Source organism: Pelophylax lessonae, assembly GCF_965119305.1.
Source record: "Pelophylax lessonae genome assembly, chromosome: 1".
Lineage (NCBI taxonomy): Eukaryota > Metazoa > Chordata > Amphibia > Anura > Ranidae > Pelophylax > Pelophylax lessonae.
The window spans coordinates 436,907,960-436,928,962 of record NC_138768.1 but is presented as its reverse complement, the minus strand read 5'-3'; the positions used below and the strand labels follow the sequence as shown (position 1 = coordinate 436,928,962).

The 21,003-nt window shown below is 40.6% G+C and overlaps 1 protein-coding gene across 3 annotated transcripts in view; it reads right to left on the bottom strand.

Moving 5' to 3' along the window:
* The window catches only part of PAX5 (paired box 5), a 352,693-nt gene that overhangs the window by 206,965 nt on the left and 124,725 nt on the right, over positions 1-21,003 (bottom strand). For all 3 annotated transcript variants that reach the window (XM_082253481.1, XM_082253482.1, XM_082253483.1), the window contains exons 4-5: positions 15,219-15,283; positions 2,712-2,840 (exon numbers count right to left, since the gene is read on the bottom strand). In XM_082253481.1, coding sequence (XP_082109607.1) covers positions 2,712-2,840; positions 15,219-15,283 — 194 coding nt within the window. The remainder of the gene's footprint in view (positions 1-2,711; positions 2,841-15,218; positions 15,284-21,003) is intronic.

Sequence of the window (21,003 nt, the reverse complement as noted above, 5' to 3'; positions counted from 1 at the left end):
CCCAATTGCAAAATATGGCCTGGTCAGGAATGGGGTAAAATCTTCCGGTCTTAAAGCGGTTAAAAATACGCTCATTGAGCATTTTTTTGTCAAAGACATGTAGCTAAATACATTTTGGCCTAAATATATGACAAAAACTGAATATATTGGATATTTTTTAACTGTCAAAGTAGAAAAATATTGTTATTTTTTCAAAATTGTCGCATTTTTTTATTAATATCGCAAAAAATAAAAATCGCAGAGATGATCAAATATCACCAAAAGAAAGCTCTGTTTGTGGGAAAAAAAGGACATAAATTTTGTTTGGGTACAGCATTGCATGACTGTGCAATTGTCAGTTAAAGTCGCACAGTGCCGAATCGCAAAAAGTGGCCTGGACGTAAGACAGCAAAATCCTCCGGTGGTAAAGTGGTTAAAGGAAACTACTCATGAAAGAAGTATTAGGACTTCCATAGCCCAATTTAAAAAAAAAAAAAAGGTAGTTCACTGGCTAACAAGCTGCACTTCTAGCTTTAGAACTTTTTTTAATTCATTGCCCTGACACAAATATACAACACAATAAAGTGACAAAAAATAATATGCTTATTCTCCAAAAATAATATATGCACATCAAATGCTTATTGGCTCTGTAATCTATTTTTCATATACCAGTAATTCTTACTGTGTTTTTCTGCCTCATTTTAACATCCTTTATGAGCTCCTAAATCTCCTCTTTTGCCCCCTCACTTCTATATTATATATAGTAGTGCATATAAGTTGCAGTCAGGTGCATTACTCTATGCACACTATAGTCTATAGTCCATCTCCGGAGCGAGCAAAAGAGAGTGTCCTTGTTCCTACATACAGTGGGACCATGGAGAATGAGCGTAGCCACCTTCTAACAAGAAATTAGAGCACAGCAACAAAAAAAAAAAAAGAATTTGGAGATTTGGAAGAGGCTGAGAACAATAGGAGATACTTTTTGTCACTTTAAGAGTTTAGTGTAACTTGGGAGTCGTAACTGTTAGTCTGCATGCTTTTTCCAGGTCAATTACTTTGAAAGTAATGAAAACAAAGGATCGATTTTGAGAACATAGTTGTTATAGATAGTCAGTGTATGAATTTATCAGTTAATTTATTAATTTAAACAAAGTAGCTGGACGTCATTGTTTTATAAGGAATTGATAAAGCATTCTGTCCACCACTTTGTACTTTCATTGTCCTTCAACCTGTAGTTTTCATTATCGTTGTTTACTGCAGGTTTGTTTTTTGCCTAGTCCTGTCTTTGAATACACATCTTCACCAATTTTAAACTGAAATTGTTTATATGGTAAAAGAAATGAAGATACGGCTGCACACCACGATCATTCAACATGAATTTATTTTGTCATCGAAGACTGCCACCAGGACATGGGACACAGAAGACAGGTGACGTGTTTCATACTTAACTCTTGCTTCTTCAAAGGTTTTTAAGAAGCACGAGTTAAGTGTGAAACATGTCACCTGTCTTCTGTGTACCATGTCCTGGTGGCAGCCTCTGATGACAAAATAAATTCATGTTGCATCAATAGTGGTGTGCAGCCGTATCTTCCTTTCTTTTCCCTAATACTACGGCGGCAACCCAAGGCTAGCACCCAGCCCATCTAATCCTATCCATTTGGATTACTTTCACCTGTAACAGCATCCTCTTTCTTTGGATCTGAAATTTTTTATAGAAAAAATTAGTGATTCCTGTGAATTTTAGCTGCCTGTATTTCTGGGCCTACTGGACACTATGGCATTTGGTCTTTACTAAGGGTGATATCTGCTTACATTTTTTTCATATTATGCTTGGTTTGAATTGTCCAGTTTTGTGTTTGGACAAAAAACATCTCTATCAAGTTCCACTCTTCATAAATTCTAGTAGTTTGGGTCAAGAGAATAATAAAACAGAAGTGTAGTATTTTCTCCAATAAATGAGCATTCATTTGGACTTTTTCTTCTATATAGCACTTTTTACATCAGCTCAGCCACTGTAGTACTTGAGCAATTATGAAGCAGCAAAGTATACAAATTTACAGATTGTTATGCAATAATATAACAAAAACAGTAAAGTCCTGTTTGGACACATTGGTGACTTAAACCTTACTTAACTATATGCTGTTGCTCAAATAAAAAGCAAGTACTGTAGTAAATAACTACAGACAGTTCTGCAAATTGTTTAACCACTTGCCAACCAGCAGTTGCAGGTTCCTGCGAATCACCGTAACTGTACGTTGGTTTGCGGGAGAGATCCTGGGAACCATTTGCCAGCGGAGAAGCCAATCCATGGGGCCAGCTGCCGTGATTGCTGCCAGGCACCCGCGATTTCACCCCGTGAAGAGAGAACGGCAGTCTGCTGTTGTAAATACAGCAGACCGTTGTTCTCTCTGAAATCAATCCAGAGCTCCTGTGTTCTTCCTATTTAGGAACACAGGTCTCTGTGTTGATTTCACAAGTCCATCCCCCCACAGTTAGAAGATACCCCCTAGGCTCACATTTAATCCTTTGATCTCCCTTGGGTTAACTCCTTCACTGCCAGCGTCATTATAATAATAATGATAATATTAATAGTAATAATAACCTAAACATTAGGCTTAATCTTCAGGGAAAGGTGTAAAATGGATAATGGTTTGGCAAACAAGCACAAGTACTCTAGCTTTTTGCAGTTGTTGCATAAAGTAGAGCACAGGACAAAAGTCAGAATTTATTACCTTCATCTCTTTTGCGTTTGTTACTCTCAGCATTAGATGATGTAATTCCCAGAATTCCACTGATCGAGTAAGAAGAACCTGCTGAGTCTGTGCTTACCGAGGAGACCTGAGTCACTGATCCAGTTGAAGCTGAAAGGAGCATAAATAAGACAAATTACACCAGCTTCATAATGGACAAGGGGAATATTAGGTCTACATAACCATTTGAATTATACTTTAGAGGCAAGTTATGCAAACATGTACACAAATGGATTCTAGAGTTGCCACTAGACCTTGTTTTTAAATGTGCCTAAAAGAAGAACTGTTGTTGTTGGACACAGCAACCAGACAGAATGATTTTTATCCTCCCAGAGTGGTATGGATTAGGAATGATATAATTTTATTTATACCCACTAGGTACCATGTACAAAACTAACTGAGGAATGAATAGTCTGTGTTGCCTATGTACCAACAATGTTTCCTTGCTGCCTTTTACTGACTGAAAGGCAGTTTATTGAACACCACTTTCATGACTCTAAGGGTCGGCTTACAACAGGTGTGCAAGGTCTGCACTGGATGGCTAGTTAAGCAAAATGCCTTGTCTCCTACTTCGTCGGCTGTGACAGTGTGTGCTCAAAAAAAATATACTGCATGCACTTCTTTTTTTCAACGCAGCACAATGCGATGCAATACACCGCCTTGCTCTGCGCTGCAGCCCATAGAACTTAATAAAATGTCACTGTGTGACATTTCAATAAAGTTAATTTAAACCTTATGCACCGTGATCAGCACATCTGCACTGCCGTGATCCTACTGCAGACCAGCAGCTGCATTCTAAGCTTTAACACTGTAAAAGACATATTTGCCTAAGGCTGCTTGCAGATTTGGTATCAGTCCTATTTATACTTTACTTTTATACTTGTAAAAAAGTAATGTAATCTGCATTCATTCAGCAACATCTCTTTATTTTTAAGTATCTGCAATCACATTTTATATAGCAGAAAATATTTTGATTTTCTTCTTTTTAACCAATTAGTTTGTTCTGTTCAGCAAAAAGTAAATATGTAGGGTGACAGTGTGAATAAAAGGAGAAGTATGGCCAAAGCTCTTTTGGCCATACTTCTTCTGTGGGTCACAGGAGTGCACTTTGTTCTGCACTAATTTAACCTAGATTTAGCCAGCAGCGAACTTAGGCTCCCTATCGGATGGCATCACACAGCCCTGTCCAGGTTCTGCAGTTATCCCAACAATAATTTCATGATCTGTGCCTGATTGGCAGCTGGCTCAGAATCTCAGGATGCCACTGAGAATCTGAGCTCCTGCCCCCTCCACAGTCTGAAGCTCCAGTGAGTGCTGGAGGGGCAGAGCAGTGACTTACAGTCATCTGCAAAATGAGCGATCAGTGGTATTTGATCACTCAGTTCTCTGGCTTAGAGGCTGCGGGGGGACAGCAGCATCGGATTGATGCTGCATCCACCTTGGTGAGTATAAATGTTTATTTTTTTTTTTCTTTTAATAAAGGAGATGAGAATTAAATATTCACTGCAATTATCCATATATGTTAAAAGCACCTGCACATAACTGGGTTTTTAAAGTAAATAGGAACTTGCTTTCACATGACTGAAAAATCAAAAGAATATTTAGCCTCATAAACTATTGTAGTCTTTGCAAGCAATTTGCCCAACTCAAGTATCACTTATCTCTGCATGTGGATAACAACATTTCCTTTCTTTATGGAGAAAAGGGAATATCTCACCACATGTATCCTGCATTCACCTTTTAGCCATTTTAAAGAAAAGATTGTAGTGGTCACTGGATGCACATCGATGACTCTGGGGATGTGCTGATGCCACACCACATCTTTGTGCAATATCTGTGTGTTTATGGCCAGTCTAGAAGTGTTCAAAGATATATAAGTGTAGGGCTCGCCCCCAGACATGCCGCTGAGAATAGACAAATTTTCCTACAATAGTGCAGAGGCTGCCATTCCTAAGCACAGTTCCATGCACATGGACAATACAGGCGCAGTCTAGGGGATGTCTTTTTAGAATTTATTGATGAATAACTTGAAACAGGAAATGGGTTAAGGGGTTCAGAGTTCTCCAAAATGATCAATAGAAGGACAAACTTCTAGAACAAATCCTTATAGCTGCAAACACACATTAAAATACCACAGTAGGTCTTACTCACAGGTAGTTCCTCAGTGAGGGAGATAAAACATCCTTCTCCATACCAGGACCTCAGAACAGTGCCCTTTAGCAAAACCCTTTTAGTAATCTTCTCCAGGCTCTCAGCCCCACACCTGCTGAGTTCCAAACTGCAAATCGTCAGCACACTCTAGCTTCCTCCCAGGGGCAGAAGCCCCAGGAGAACAGGAATCCTCCTAGCAGAGGGAGAACACTCTGCCCAGGCCTCTTAAACATTGATCACCTCCACAGCCACATTCAGGGTGTCCCCTTCCTAGGATTGGCTGAGGCAAGATAAATATTCTTAACTGGATATTTTACTTTCCCTGCCCTTTCTTCTGGAACCTTCTCCCAGAAGCAGGTAGGAGAAATTCAGAAAATCACAAATCCAGCTTAGGAAGCCCTGACAAGACAGAAACCCTAGATCAATGCTCCACTGACTAGAGTGAGGCCAAAAACTAAATTTAGCCTAACAACCTAACTGGAGCAAGGAGCTACACAAAGGTGATTGTATAATATATCACAGGCATACTAGCTGAGTGTTTATGTCATTTTCATGTCCTCTACAAACACCTCCAACGCTGGTTATATTTTTAACCACTTAAGCCCTGGAAGATTTTACCCCCTTCCTGACCAGGGGGTTTTTTGCGATTTTTTACTGCGTGACTTTAACTGACAATTGCGCGGTCGTGCGACGCTGTACCTAAACGAATTTCACGTCCTTTTTTTCCCACAAACAGAGCTTTCTTTTGGTGGTATATGATCACCTGTGCGATTTTTTGATCATGCGCTATAAACAAAAAAATAGCGTAAATTTTGCAAAAATAACAATATTTTTCACTTTTTTTTTATATGAAATTCCCCCAAAAAAATGTAAAAATCTAAATTTTTTAACATTTTCAGCCAATTTGTTTTATGCTACTTATGTTTGGTAAAAAAAAATCGCAAAAAGCGTATTTTGATTGGTTTGCACAAAAATTATCGTGTTTACTAACAAAGGGAAAGATTTTTGTCATTTTTGGTGGTTTTTTTTAACGAGTAATGGCGGCGATCTGCGATTTTTTTTGCGGTACTGTGACATTGCGGCGGACAGATCGGACCCTTGACTGACATTTTTGACACTTTTGGGGGTACCAATGACATTACTGCAGTAATCAGTGCTATATATATGCACTGTTACTGTAAAAATGACACTGGCAGGGAAGGGGTTAACTGTATTGGACAGGGAGGGGTTAAGTGTGTCCTAGGGGCGTGATTCTAACTGTAGTGGGACAGGTCTCCTAGTGTAAAAACAGAGATCAACGGTTCTACATAGTAGAACCGTCTGATCTGCATTTTTACACAGGGGAGAATGACAGGCGGCTTGTTTACATAAGCCGCTCTGCCTTTCTCCCGCTCTACCGACGATCGTAGTGTGACCGGCGGACATCGGGTCCGCCGGTCACACGCCCGCACTCCTCCGTGAACGAGCCGAGGCGGGCGCGCGCTCGCCCGCTATTGGCTCAAGACCCAGTGACAGGCGAGCGACGTAGATCTACGTCACTCTGCCTGGCCGGGGCTGACTGCCGCAGTAAATATACTGTGAGCAGTCGGCAACCGGTTAAGAACAATATAAACTGTCTGGAAAATCTGTCCAAGATAATCATTGATAGGGTGGGGAGAGGTAAACAGGTTTGAAGTGTTTCATACACAATCATTAATTTATCTGACCATTTTTAGCAGATCATGCGCAATCATCTTATGTCATTAGAGGAACTGTAGACATGGGGCAGAAACCTGGGATGAGACATTAGGTGCATTTAGCTTTTTATTTCTTTGTACATGACCACAAATAACACTTTCTTACTTTTCTCTTATAAAAACGTACTGTCCTAGTATAAAACCAGTATAGCACTGAGAAAGAATATGCCTGCTGCAAATAGTACACTAACAAACAAGAGTAATATTGAGGTGGTATAGTAAATAATGCTGAAAAAATAGATTTACAACCCTATAATATACTTGCAACCCAACAACAAAACTTCTAGGCTTTAACCACAATTTATTTCTGAGACTCCAACTAATAACTTTGGTCCTTCATAAAGGCAGGGAGCAAAAAAAAAAAGATATATATATATATAGCTCCACAAGACCGAGTGCAAAAAAAGTAAAACTTTAAACAAAAAGGTTTTTATTCTCAGAAAACCAATCAAAATACGGCTTCCAGCAGCATACAAGCACGAAAATACAAAATAAAGTCCACTTGTCTTCAGCACAAAGTAAAAGTAAAAATGCACATACAGTTTGTGGATGGGTCTTCATCCCAAGGTTTTCATAGTCCTTGTTAGATCTTGTTTTGCAGCCTTCAGCAGTCTCACAGCTCTGCCAGACAGGTGTATTCACCAACTCCTCCTCCCCACCTTTCCTCTCACTACTTCCTGTCTTTTAAGAGCTGCTTCCTGGAGGTTCTTGACCCTGTGTGTGCTGGAATCCCTCTAGTCAGAGGTGGAGACTCTTTCCCACCCAAATAGCACTTCAGGGCCTCCGAAATTCTGGGTCCCAAATATCTCTCTATTACCACAGAAAATTACGAGCCAGTCCTCTCCTGATTAAAGCTTATCCAGGGAATTCCTCACCCATCCTGGGCGACCCCCTGAATACTACCACAATTCCCTTAAAGGGAGCATAACCCAAATATTGGTGCTATGAGCATAACCCAAATATTGGTGCTATATAGCGATATATATAGAGATATATTTATAGATATATAGAGATATATATATAGATATATATATATATACAAAGTTCAATTGGACTCAATTACTAAATGAGTTGAGAATCTTCACAAGTTGCGTAAATATTCACATCAATTAATGATTAATTAATGATCAATTAATGTTAATGGAACAGGTCAGGTCCCTTGTGAAAATGCTGATAATTAAAGGACAAGCGTACTTTCATTAAAGTATACTATCCTACCCTCCCTGGAGGTACTTGGGACGCAGCCTTATAAAACTCATTGACTGCTTACTGCATAGGTGTAGCCAGTAGTAGAGTAGAAGGCATTATAAATCTTCCTACCTGCACCCTATGTTTTTCACCTGTATAAGATTTGCATTAATTCTGTAGTTTCATGGTGTCATGCTGAAATGTACACATAGCCTATAGTAGAGTAAATCTTCACATTCCGATATCAGAAGTTTCTGTTTGTGTTCAAACATGAGACATGTGGCATGGCACTGCACAGGTTAATGCATGATCTCTGTCTGTAGTGAGAATGCTGACACTTTCTGTGAAGAAACTATATACAGTATTCCAAAATTCTTGGGTCTCTGAGTCAAGTGCTCTACAGGGGAGAGCTAAACAGCAACTAGATCTTATACAGACACAAACAGGCAGTGCATTCACAGAGAGATTACCTTGCTGGAATATTAGCACTTCTACAATTTTGATACAACACAGGGAAATGGCAAAGCAAGAATTGAATACTGTGTGACCTGGAACAATAAGCTGCCTAGTTCTTTAACCAGTTCTGGACAGGAAGGATTTGCCCCCTTAATGACTAGGCCATTTTTTGCGATTCGGCACTGCGTTGCTTTAATGGGAAATTGTGTAGTCGTGCAACATTGTACCAAGATAAAAAATACATTTTGATTGGTTTACGCAAAAGTTATCGCGTCTACAAACTAGGGAAAAGATTTATGTAATTTTTATTTATTTTTTTTACTAGTAATGGCGGCGATCTGCAATTTTTAGCGGGACGGGACATTGTGGCGGACAGATCGACCCCTAACTGAAATTTTTGACACTTTTGGGGGGACCAGTGACATTGCTACAGTAATCAGTGCTACAAATATGCACTGTTACTGTAATATTGACACTGGCAGGGAAGGGGTTAAAACCTAGGGGTGATCAAAGGGTTAATTGTGAGCCTAGTGGAGTGTTTTCTAACTGTGGGGGGAGGGAGGAAATGATCATAGAGAGCTGTGATCCTATATAGAAGGAAAACAGGCGCTCTGTCATAATTTCAGAGAGAACAAGGGTCAGCTGTGTTTACAACAGCTGACCGTCCTTCTCTCTAAGCGAGGAGCGATTGCAGGTGCCCAGTGGCAATCGCGGCCACCTGTCCCATAGATCGGCATCCCTGCTGCTTAGTGGGGGTGGGAGCGCAAGGCCTGTGGCGCATGCTCGCCCCCCCCCCCCCCCAGCACCACTCCTGCGACCAATGTACCCCTACGTTGTTTCGCGCAGCCGAGCCATGCTGCAGCAGTAAAACTGCAGGGGGCAGTGGGCAAGTGGTTAACAAATAGGATCAAGCTAGATGATTGAAAACATTGGTCCAATCAGCCATGGGGAACCAATCAGCCATGACAATACAAACTGTAGCCACAACCTGTGAGTTCATTATCACAAGGTAAGGAAACCAAACAACACATGGAATATAACTCAATAAATTGGGGGAAATGGGACCAACCAAACCATTCTGCCAACAACCCTACATATACCAAACATACAATATAATTTCCATTGGGACATTTTAGGCAAATACCATTCACAGTGTCTCACAAAATGTATATTTTTATTTTTACATCATAAAAATGTAAGCCGTAATCACTGTCAAATCCAAAGAGTGTACAAGTACACAGTACATACGGTGCTCCTAGGAGAAGTGAAAAGTCCCTTGGTCCATTGGAACTTTCATCTGTATCTGTAGACCATCAACAGGGTAGAGGAATGGATGAGGCAACTGGGTAGATGAAGAGGAGAAGGGAACGAGACTGGAAGATCTGGGTAGGTCAGTATCAAATAGAAAACACTTTATTAAAATAAGCAGCACACTTACATAGAAGTTAGCATGAAACAGCATGAATAGGGAACACCTCGGACCAAGCAGCTGTAATCAGTGTGATACTGTAAGCACCACTGGGTAAACAGAGACCGAGAATGACAGGAAGTCAGTCGGCTAAAAGTATAGATATTAGCAGCAGCGTTCTAGGCTGCATGGCCCCTCTCATGTTCCTTCCCTTCCTGCTATTTGGCTTAAGTCCATCACTTCCTTACACTGTCTATGTATTTGAAGAAGAGGGGAAGTCCCTGGAAATGCGTCATGCACACCCCCTCTCCCAACATCCACCAGGCATTTTGACAGCTGTCATCCTCGTGTGCAGCCTAGAACACCACTGCTAATATCCATACATTGAGCTGGCTGACTCCCTGTCATCCTCAGTCTCTGTTTACCCAGTGATGCCTACAGCCTCACACTGATTACAGCTGCTTGGTCCCAAGTGTTCCCTATCTATGCTGTTTCATGCTAACTTCTATGTAAGTGTGCTGCTCATTTTAATAGTGTTTTTTATTTGATACTGACCTCAGCGCCCTGTTAGCTGCAATCACTGTCAAAACCACATAATGGCTGACATTTGGTACATCATGATAGCTTTTTATACCTTGAACAGCATGATATATATCATGTTGTCACTGAAGTTGATGTTTTGAAAGCAGAGAAAATGGGCAAGAGTAAGAATGTGAACAACTTTGACAAAGACCAAATTATTATTTCTAGATGACTGGGTTAAAACAACTCTAAAACAGCTCTTGAGGAATGTTTCCCCTCTGCAGTGGTCAGGGCCTACCAAAAAAGTTCCAAGAAATGAAAACCAGTGAACAGGTGACAGTGTCATAGACGGGCAAGGCTCATTGATGCAGTTGGGGAGCGAGGCATGCCCGTGTAGTCTGATGCAATAGAAAAGCTACTGTAGCTCAATTTAATAAAAAAGTTAATTCTGGTTCCGATAGAAAGGTGTCAGAACACACAGTCCATCACCGGTTATTGCATAGAGAGCTGCATAGCAGCATACCGGTCAGGGTGCCCATGCTGACCTGTGTTCACAGCCAAGGGCAGAAAAAAGCAGGGGGTGCCTCTATCTGAGTGTGGAGTATTGGAAACAGCTATTTGGCATTGATGAATAAATATAGCACTCTCATTTGATGGAGGAAGTATCGGCTTGCCATCTGTGGAAGTCTTAACATCTCTAAGAGAGGTCAGCAGGCAAGCGGCTGGTGTTGTGCAGAGATCGGCCAGGAAGCTGCTGGGTGGTGAGCAGGAAGCGCTGGAGGATGAAGGGGCCAGCAGCATGGTGTGCATCATCTTCTGGGTGTCCATGGCTTGCTTGACACTCTTCTGAAATGTAGAGTTCAGGCAGAATTCTCTGGAACTCTGCATTTCAGAAGAGTGTCAAGCAAGGCAAGGACACCCAGACGCCGATGCACACCACGCCGCTGGCCTCTCCATCCTCCAGCACTTCCTTCCCACCACCCAGCAGCTTCCCGGCGAATCTCTGCACAACACCAGCCACCTGCCTGCCAAGCTCTGCTAGAGATGTTAAGCCTTCCACAGATGACAAGCTGATACGTCCTCCATCAAATATAAGTGCTATATTTATTCATCACTACAAAATAGCTGTTTCTAATACTCCACACTCAGATAGAGGCACCCCCTGCTTTTTTCTGTTTTCACACACTAGGTTTACTCTGGACCTACATATAGAAGGTGATACTTCCCTCTATATGTTGACCTTTTTAACTGTTTGCCCCCTTTTTTTATCTCTCACATCCACCCTGCTGCATTATTTTTTTCTGGCTACAGCAGCACCATAGTTTTTCCTGCTAAATCACAGCCAAGAGCACCTGCAATGGGCATGTGAGCATCAGAATTGGACCATGGAGCAATGAATTTAAGAGTGGTTTGAGAAGCACAACAATAAGTTCTCCAAATTCTCCAAATCTCTAAATCGAGCATCTGTGAGATGTGCTAAAAAAGTAAATCTGACCCATGGAGGCCCCACCTGGCAACTTACAGGATTTAAAGGATCTGCTACTGACAGCTTGGTGCCAAATACCACCGCATACCTGCAGACGTCTAGTGGTATCCATGTCCCCACGGATTAGGGTGGGTGGTCATAACGTTACAGGTATTCAGTGTACATATACTGTATATATATTTAAAAAATACATATTAAAAAACTCAGGATAGCTAAGAAGAGTAGGCTTCTCCAGTTTACACGTCCTTTAACCACTTGCTGCCACACCACAGTACACTTAGTGTGGCAGGGCGGCAGCTGCAGGCTCAGAACAATATATAATCCCAAAGCTGCACCATAACGGTGATGGCTATAAAGTATTTATTCGCTATTCCTAATCACCTGAAAAGTTAGCATCTATATAATAATACTTTCCTTCCCTTTCTGGATTGTGGTATTCTTCCATAGGCCAGACTATACATGCTCTTTAAGAGTTGCCATATTCAATTAAAGTTAAATTATTCAAGCTTCATTTCATATTTCATAACAGAGTTGTAGTGTGAACATGAATTGGAAGACACATAAACTAGATAACAATGTAAACTGCACACACTAAAAGTTCATTTCAAGCAATGTACGTAAGTATGAGCCTTTGGCTGAGTCCGAGCACAAATGAATATACTACAGGCTGGTGTCTGAAATAGAAAACATCTTCCATCAGTGAACATCATATAGAAAGCTAGCAGGTGGAATTTAGAAAGTAGCAACAAATTCTATTTTCCCCTTTCGTGAAGATCTTTGAGTCAGAAGGATAACTAACTAAGGTATTGCTTCAGTGAGCCCTTTGTACAAAACTCCTCATTGCTGACCCTGGTATGTCTCCAAAGGGAGCAACAAATAAGTCTTTGGCACAACACAGAATTTTAAATAGGATGAAGGTATAAATCCTCCATCCTTTTGGGGAAACCCTTTTAAGAAGGATTACCGAGACAAAACTGCATTGTAATGATGTGTGATCATCAATTTGCATCTATAAAGAGGACTAAAGTTAAGAGAATATCTGGACCAACTTGTATAATCTTGCCGTCATTCCACTGCCTTAGTAAACTGTTTAAAACAGATTTGTTTAAAGCAACAGTTTGTACATCGGTGTTCCCTGTCTGCCCTCTCAGTAGTATAATTAAAGTGGAGTCCATATTTGCAAAGATATTTTAAGATGGCAGAAGAGTGAATTTAAAGGAATTATACAGACAGTTACTAAAATGATGTGTCATCAATGCTAATTAATTTTACACAAATGAACTTTAATTATTTAGTTAACATTCATTAATTACAATTTTAATTAACATTAATTTAAAAGAAGGTATGTACAAGACAATCAGAAGGGCTGCAGGCATTAACAGAATAAGTGTAACTTTGCAAAAAGTGCCGTTGGACTTTAAAGACTGAACAACAGCTGAGTAGGAAAAAAGGTCTTTCTGACTATATCATCTGTTGAGACTTCACCGAGAGAATCCCACTGATTTTTAGTTCCAATATGGTCAATACCAATCTTGGGTCTGATTTACGAACACATGTCAGGAGAAAGTAAGTGATCTCAAATCAAACATTCAACATGTGGAAGACTAGTTTTGCTACACATGATTGGCTGTTTTAAGTTAAAGCAAAACTAAACTGTATCTGAGAATCACAAACTGAAAGCACTATTTAATTCTTTGGTATAATTCAAAGCCAACTCACCCATCCATCCATGTCTCCATGATTAATTTTGTTGAGAAATCACTTTGAAAAACATGACCTAGCATTTCTAGCTGCAGCCATTTGGAGTAAGGGCAGATGATTCTTGTAGCATTTACTTCCTGAAATCCATCTGCTCTTAGCTCAGGCATACAGGCAGGAGGACATTCTGAGGTGAGAAAGCCCCTCCTCCCCTCTTCCAGATGAAAAAAAAAAAGCCCACGAAGACTCCTGAGATATATGACATCATTTTGGCCTAGGCCAGAAACCGGAAAGCAACTGAAGAAATGTTCAAAAAAAGGTAAAACAAGAAAATATAGTATACCTTTCTATCTATTTACTAATGGTAGCAGCATAGGGATTACAAATATTCAATGTGGATTGACAGAGTGTAGCTCAACTTTTATGCTCACTTCTTCCCTATACTTCACTTTTATGTTCCTTGATACCCAATAATCACTCATAATTTGTGCCATCTTTAATGTGCCAGATTATCTAGAATTGCCAACTTTCTTTTTGTTTGAGTTTAAAGAGTATTTAAAATATTTAATCAAAACAGTCAAAAGAAAATTTATTTTTTTTATTAATTTTTTCTATGACTTATGTTTTGTTCATGTTACATAAAGGATGTGCTGGAACTGGAGAGAGTCCAGAGAAGGGCAACAAAAATAATTAGGGGAATGGAGAGCATCAGCTATGAGGAAAGACTACAAGCACTGAACCTATTCTCTCTGGAGAAGAGACGATTGAGGGGGGATATGATATCAATGTACAAATATTGTACTGGCAACCCTAGCATAAGGAACAAACTTTTCAGAGAAAGGGAATACAATAAGACACGTGGCCACTCACTAAAACTTGAGGAAAAAACGGTTTAACCTTAAAATACGTAGGGGGTTCTTCACTGTCAGAGCAGTGAGGATGTGGAATTCTCTTCCACAAGCAGTCGTATCAGCATGGAGCATCGATAATTTCGAAAAACTATTAGATGGGCACCTTAAAGACCACAACATACAGGGGTATACAATGTACGGTTAAAAGCAAACACGCACACATCATAGGTTGAACTGGATGGACTGATGTCTTTTTTGACCTCACAAACTATGTAACATAAATATTAAAATAAACAAAACATTGATTTCTAAGACTTTGTTGTACATAGGTTTGTTGGAGCCAAACAAAATTGATCAATTTTGGAAGTTTGTTGCTTTACTTTACATGATACTAATAAGTTACTTTTCTTGCTTTTTTATTAAACTCTGTATTAAAAATATGTTTTTCAAATTTATGACGTGAGTGTTACTATGGTAAAAGTAGCACACCTAAAGTCTATCAATTAAACTAATGTACAAGCACATTTCAAGTCAGGTTCATTTTTTAAAAAATGTTTAAAAACTTCTCCCACCTCTCTACTCAAGAGTGTAACTGCACAAAGAACAGGCAGGACTTGATGATGGAAAGAGGAGCCGAGCGCATTTAAACTACTTACTGGCTAATGATGCATAAAATGTTATGAATAAGTATCTATTTTTTGATTTATTACTTTAATTATCCAACATACCATGGTCCCCCGTTAGCGTTTTTGGTGTAGATTTCAATTTTCTGTCTCAGGGTAAAATCTATTTATCATAATAATCAGTAAAATACAAAACCTTTTAACAGTATTTATAAAATTAATTTACCATGTTCAGCCCCTGGAGAATGACAAAGGAGTTATATTAGTATGTGCATGCTGAAGTATTTTATGTAAAATTATCTATCCGTACGAATAATTAGAACTTCTTAAGACATTCATCTTTTTCTGTACTCAAAAGATATTTTCTCACCTATGCTGTGGTTTGATGGTGGTACTTGCTGGTTTGTGGGCTGTTGCACTTTTGTTCGGATGATCCTGCATTGAAGTGAAGGATACAAAGTTACATTTAGCGTCAACCTTAAATTAAAGTAATAAAAGCGGAATGTGAATTAGATTAATTCAAAGAAAGTCCTACAATAATTCAACCTTTCTGATCATATACTACAGGTCGCTAGTGAATATCATGTTTGATTTCAACAGTGATATCTTTACAATGTAGCCATGATAAGACAGTATAAGACCACTCAAGCACCATTTTTGTTCAGCAGCTAGTTAAAGGGAGCTCATACTTTTACCACCAGAAAGCCTAAAGTTAATTTTTGCATTAAAGGGAACCTGTTATGATAAAACCATGGAAGCTACCATTGCTTGTATGGTTTTGTAGGTGAATCTGTTAGGGCCCTTACACACATACTTTAAAGCAGAGTTCCACCTCCCCCTCCAACCCCTCCAATAATTAAAAGTCAGCAGCTACACATACTTTAGCTGCTGACTTTAAATATTAGGACACTTACCTGTCCTGGAGTCCAGCGATGTTGGCACCACAGCAGATGTTTCCATCAGCTGCCGCCGCCATTGCCGGTAAGGGAACCCGGCAGTGAAGCCTTGCGGCTTAACGGGCGGGTCCCTACTGTGCATGCGCGAAGCGCACTGCTCATTCCTATTGACTCGGTGGTGGAGGAGGGAGGAGAGGGCCAAGCTTCCGAGGGACGGCGCCGCGGCACCGTATCCCGGAAGTGGGGAAGGGTACCTGTCATAAACAGGTACCCGTTCCACCCTCTGGCCTAATAGGTGACAAATGTGGCACCGGAGGGGGGGAGGAAACAAAAGGGTGGAAGTTCCGCTTTTGGGTGGAACTCCACTTTAAGCGGTTCATTTTGGTGCATTTAAAGTGTTACTAAATAACAGTAAAATCTGTCTATAGATGCAGAATAGCATGCTTGTTATACCCACTGCGTAATTTAAGTGATGAATCCTCTGCATTGTGTAAAAAGGCTGTGTGATCCTGTATGAACAGATGCTTCCACTCCTGCAAGTTCACTCTGGACAAGTCCAGATAAGCACAGTAAGTGTAGTTCAGCTGCATGTGCTCAGTTTGGTACCTATTGCTCGGAGAACACTTCCTGGTTTTAGCTGAGCTATTCAGGTCACATGGTATTAACATCACACATTTAGGCATGTATGCAGATCCTAAATGTCAGCCCAGTCCCTCCCTCCTCCTCCATGCCCAGTAACTAAAAATGAACACAGTGGGTGAGATGTCACATCTTGATTGATGGATGATTTTGATTTTTCTTGGGAGGGTACATGTGATCAGCACAAGGCCAATCAGCACTGTCCAGACATGTTCAGACAGAGAATTAAGGGTCTTGAAGCCTGATAGGACAGTCGTGGGAGAAATTAAAACTCCTCCTACAAACTATCAGCACTCACTGATACAAGTCATAAGATTGCTCTAATGGCCATATATAGCTGATGAGAAAAGGTATTTATCAGTTTATATTTACTAAAACAATTGTATTTCCATGTTCTGTGTACTGGAGGAGACCAGATATAGTGAATGCCGGATCTGGGTTTAGCAACAAGTGCCTGGTATGTCATTCGCTCATTTGCTGTCAGTTAAGGTAGCCCATTTTTTTAAGCGGCTGCCAGTGAACCACAATGGATAAAATATCAGACCTGTTCTATTTTTTTGTAATACAGTATGCTGCAATTCAGGGTGCTTTGCTTTAGTGTATTAGAGTGCCATTAAAAATGGATTGGATTGCAATGCTCTAACCCATGTAACATATGCTGCTATGCATTGCAAGAATATGCATGTCACCACAATGAATAGGTATGAATGGGCCTATGTTGTTGAATTTTTGTTCTTTTTAGAAGCGCTTCTCTTCCAATACATGGCAAAGGGAATGCAAAATGAGCTGAAAGCTGGTTGATGCAGCATGGAAGGACATTAACTGCAGATCAGAAGAAGGTCAACTACAAGTCAAATATGACTGCCAATGAACACCGAATGGTCTGAAAAGCATCTCAAACTGATCTTAAAGGGATTGTAAAGGCAGAAGGTTTTTTTTTATCTTAATGCATTCTATGCATTAAGATAAAAAAAACCTTCTTTGTACAGCAGCCCCCTCAGCCCCTCTAATACTTACCAGAGCCCATCTTTATCCAGCGATGTTGCAGGGGTTTCTCAGCTGCACAGGACTCACATTCTCATTGGCTGAGACAGCAGCGTGGGGCGATTGGCTCCTGCTGCTGTCAATCAAAGTCAGTCAGCCAATCAGGAGAGTAGGGGGGTTGGGCCGGGTCGTGGCTCCATGTCTGAATGGACGTGACTCGACTTGGGTGCCCCCATAGCAAGCTGCTTAGTGTGGGGGCACTCAAAAGCAGGGAGGAGCCAGGAGGGACTCGAGAAGAGGAGGACCCGGCCCACTCTGTGCAAAACAAACTGCACAGAGCAGGTAGGTATAACATGTTTGGTATTTTAAAAAAAAAACTTTACAATCACTTTAAAGTGACACTAAACTGGTTAAAGAGAAAAAAATATATTCAAGTATGTATTCTCAACTCAAAAAAGTACATTCTATTACCTCAAGTCTCCTCTATATATCAAAATTCCTTTTTTTTTTTTTTTTCCTACTGTGATCTGACTTCCTGTTAAATGGTGACTATGTTTGTTCTCCAAGGTCCTACTATATGTAGGAATGTAGCCACCCTATTTTGCTTGCTCCTGAGATGGACTATGGACTATGGGATTTTTAGTGTCCATAGAGCAGTAGGGATGACCTCAACTAACGTACACTGCTTGTTCAAAAAAAACAGAAATGAGGGGGGGAAAAGAGGTTCAGGAGCTCATGGAGGACATTGCAAGGAGAGAAAAAACCCAAAGTTTTACAAAAAAATCCCTTACAGAGTCATTAAGTAGTGATGTGTACAGATTATTTTTGAAAAGAAAGATAATCATTTAGGGGTTGATTTACAAAAACATGAAAATGCTAAATTTGGTGCAGTCGTGCATGGTAGCCAATCAGTTTCTAACTTCAACTTATTTAATTAAGCTTTGAGAGAAAACCTGTAAGCTGATTGGTTTCTATGCAGAGCTGCACCAGGTTTTGCACTCTTCCAGTTTTAGTAAAGTAACCTCTTAGTGTCACTTTAAATGCACATGGAATGCATCTGAAAGCACACTGAAATTGCCCATTGACACAAGCTCAAAGCTTGCAACACTACTTAGCCAGTTAGTGATTTGCAACATACTGTGCATACTAGGTGTCACAACACTTGCAACACGTGCTTGTATCAAAGAACCTAAAGTCTCTGCTCACGCTCCTGTAAGTCTATCCGGTGTTTCTTGCAATGGGTGCTGGCTGGGCAAAAGTCCGTCTAACTCCTCACATACTGTAGATATGCGTTAAGAAAGGTCCCAAACACCACTCACCTAGCAAAGCCATTAGTAAAAAGGTGAAAGCAGCCTCAGCCAAATTCTTCTGAAGCCACGCACCCAACATGTTTCACCCCACCTATGGGGGAGGACCTCCATGAAGTCCCATGGAAGGGGTAAAACGCAATGGGGACGTGACTTCAGATGAAGCTGACGGAGGCTGCTTTCACCTGTTTACTAACAGCTTTGCTTGGTGTGCAATGTTTGGGACCTTTCTCTATGTATATCCATGTGCTTATGTCAGTTCAATGACTAATTAAGTATTAAAAGAAAGGCTTAGGATAAACAATCCTATTATTATTATTATTATTATTATTATAATACAGGATTTATAAAGCGCCAACAGTTTACGCAGTGCTTAACAAAATGAAAGCGGATGTTACAGTTACAATACACTTGGTACAAGAGGAATCAGAGGGCCCTGATCATTAGAGCCTACAATCTAAGAGAGGAGGGTCAATTGATACAAAAGATAATAGCTGTGGGGGATGAGCCTATGAAAAAAGTGAAACAGTGTATTAGTTAGAAGCCCGATAGGCTTCTTTAAAGAGAAGGGTTTTCTGGGATTGTCTAAAGATGGATAGAGTAGGAGACAGTTGGACAGATTGGGGTAGAGAGTTCCAAAGGATGGGAGAAGCTCTGGAGAAATCCTGGAGGGGAGCATGGGAGGAGGTGACAAGGAAGCTAGTGAGCAGGAGGTCTTAGGAGGACCGAAAGGAGCGGCTTGGTTGATATTTTGAGATCAGTTTAGTGATGTAGGCAGAGTTGTGGATGGTTTTGTAAACTACTGTTAGTACTTTGAATTTTTTCGTTGGGTGAGTGGAAGCCAGTGAAGGGAATGGCAGAGAGGGGTGGAGGACACTAAACGGTAAGGTGGATGAGTCTTGCAGCAGCATTCATTATGGACTGAAGGGGGGATAGTCTATGTAAAGGTTATCCAATGAGGAGGGAGTTGCAGCAGTCGAGGCGAGAGATAACCAGGGAGTGAATTAGGAGCTTTGTGGTGTATTGGTAAAGAGGGGCAAATGATTTGGACAGGGATTGGATGTGGGCCTGAAAGGATAGTTCAGAGTCCAGGGTTATCCCTAGCACCCTTGCATGTGTGGAAGGACTAATAGTCGTTCCATTGATCTTCACAGAGAAGTCAGGGAAGGAGCACATGGGGGAGGAAATATTTTGAGCTTGATTTTAGATAGATTCAGTTTGAGGGAGTGATGTGACATCCAGGCTGATATGTCTGTTAGTAAATCAGTGATGCGTGAGGAGACTGATGGGGTGAGCTGAGGGGTAAAGAGATAGATTTGGGTGTCATCAGCAGGGAGGTGTAGATCAAGAATAGCAGAGGTCCAAGGACAGAACCTTAGGGGACCCCAATGGTAAGAGGAGTTGGAGAGGAGTAAGTGGAGTTGTAAGTGACACTGAAGGTGCGGCGAGATAGGTAAGATTTGAACCAACGCAGCCATGCAGACCCAGATGTTTTAGTTTTTTGAGGCAGAGGGGGTGATCAACTGTATCAAAGGCAGCAGAAAGGTCCAAGAGTAACAGCACAAAATAGTGACCATTGGTTTTAGCTGTTAGTAAGTCGTTTGTGAGTTTTCTCTGGAGTGCTGCGGGCGAAAACCACACTGAAGGGGATCAAGAAGGTTTTTCTCAATGAGGTGATCGCTCAGTCGGTTGTAGACTAGACTTTCAAGGAGTTTGGAGGCAAAAGGGAATAAGGAGACGGGTCTTAGATTGTTAAGATTATTGGGGGCTAGTGGTATGGGAGAGACTAGTGCATTTTTTAGAGGGTTGGGGAAGATGCCAGTGGAGAGGGAGAGGTTGAAGATATGAGTTAAAAAAGTGTAGGATCGAGCCAGAGGGTAACAGTATTTAAGAAGGAACAGGGTCCAGGGGGCAGGAAGTTAGGGGGGCATTAGAAAAAAGTTTAGTGACTTCCTCTATATTAGCTGGGTTAAACAAGGGAAGTATGAGTGTGCAGGAGGACAAGGAGTGTAAAGTGAGGGAGATATCTGTAGAGTAGAGATCTCATCACAAATTGTATCAGTCTTATTTTTGAAGTGATTGGCAATCTCCTAGGTAGTGAGTAAGTTAGTGGGTGGAGTTAATGGAGGACAAAGTAGAGCGTTAAAGGTAGAAAAGAGTTGACGGAGACTGTGTGAGCACTTACAATTTACAGAGCATACTAATTTTGGTAGCATAATTATTAAAACATTATTTGTTATTAAACATCAAACATGTTATGGATAAACTTCCACTTTAAAATATTAAAGCTATCAAAGTGGTATTAAACCCCAAAACAAAAATGCAATAC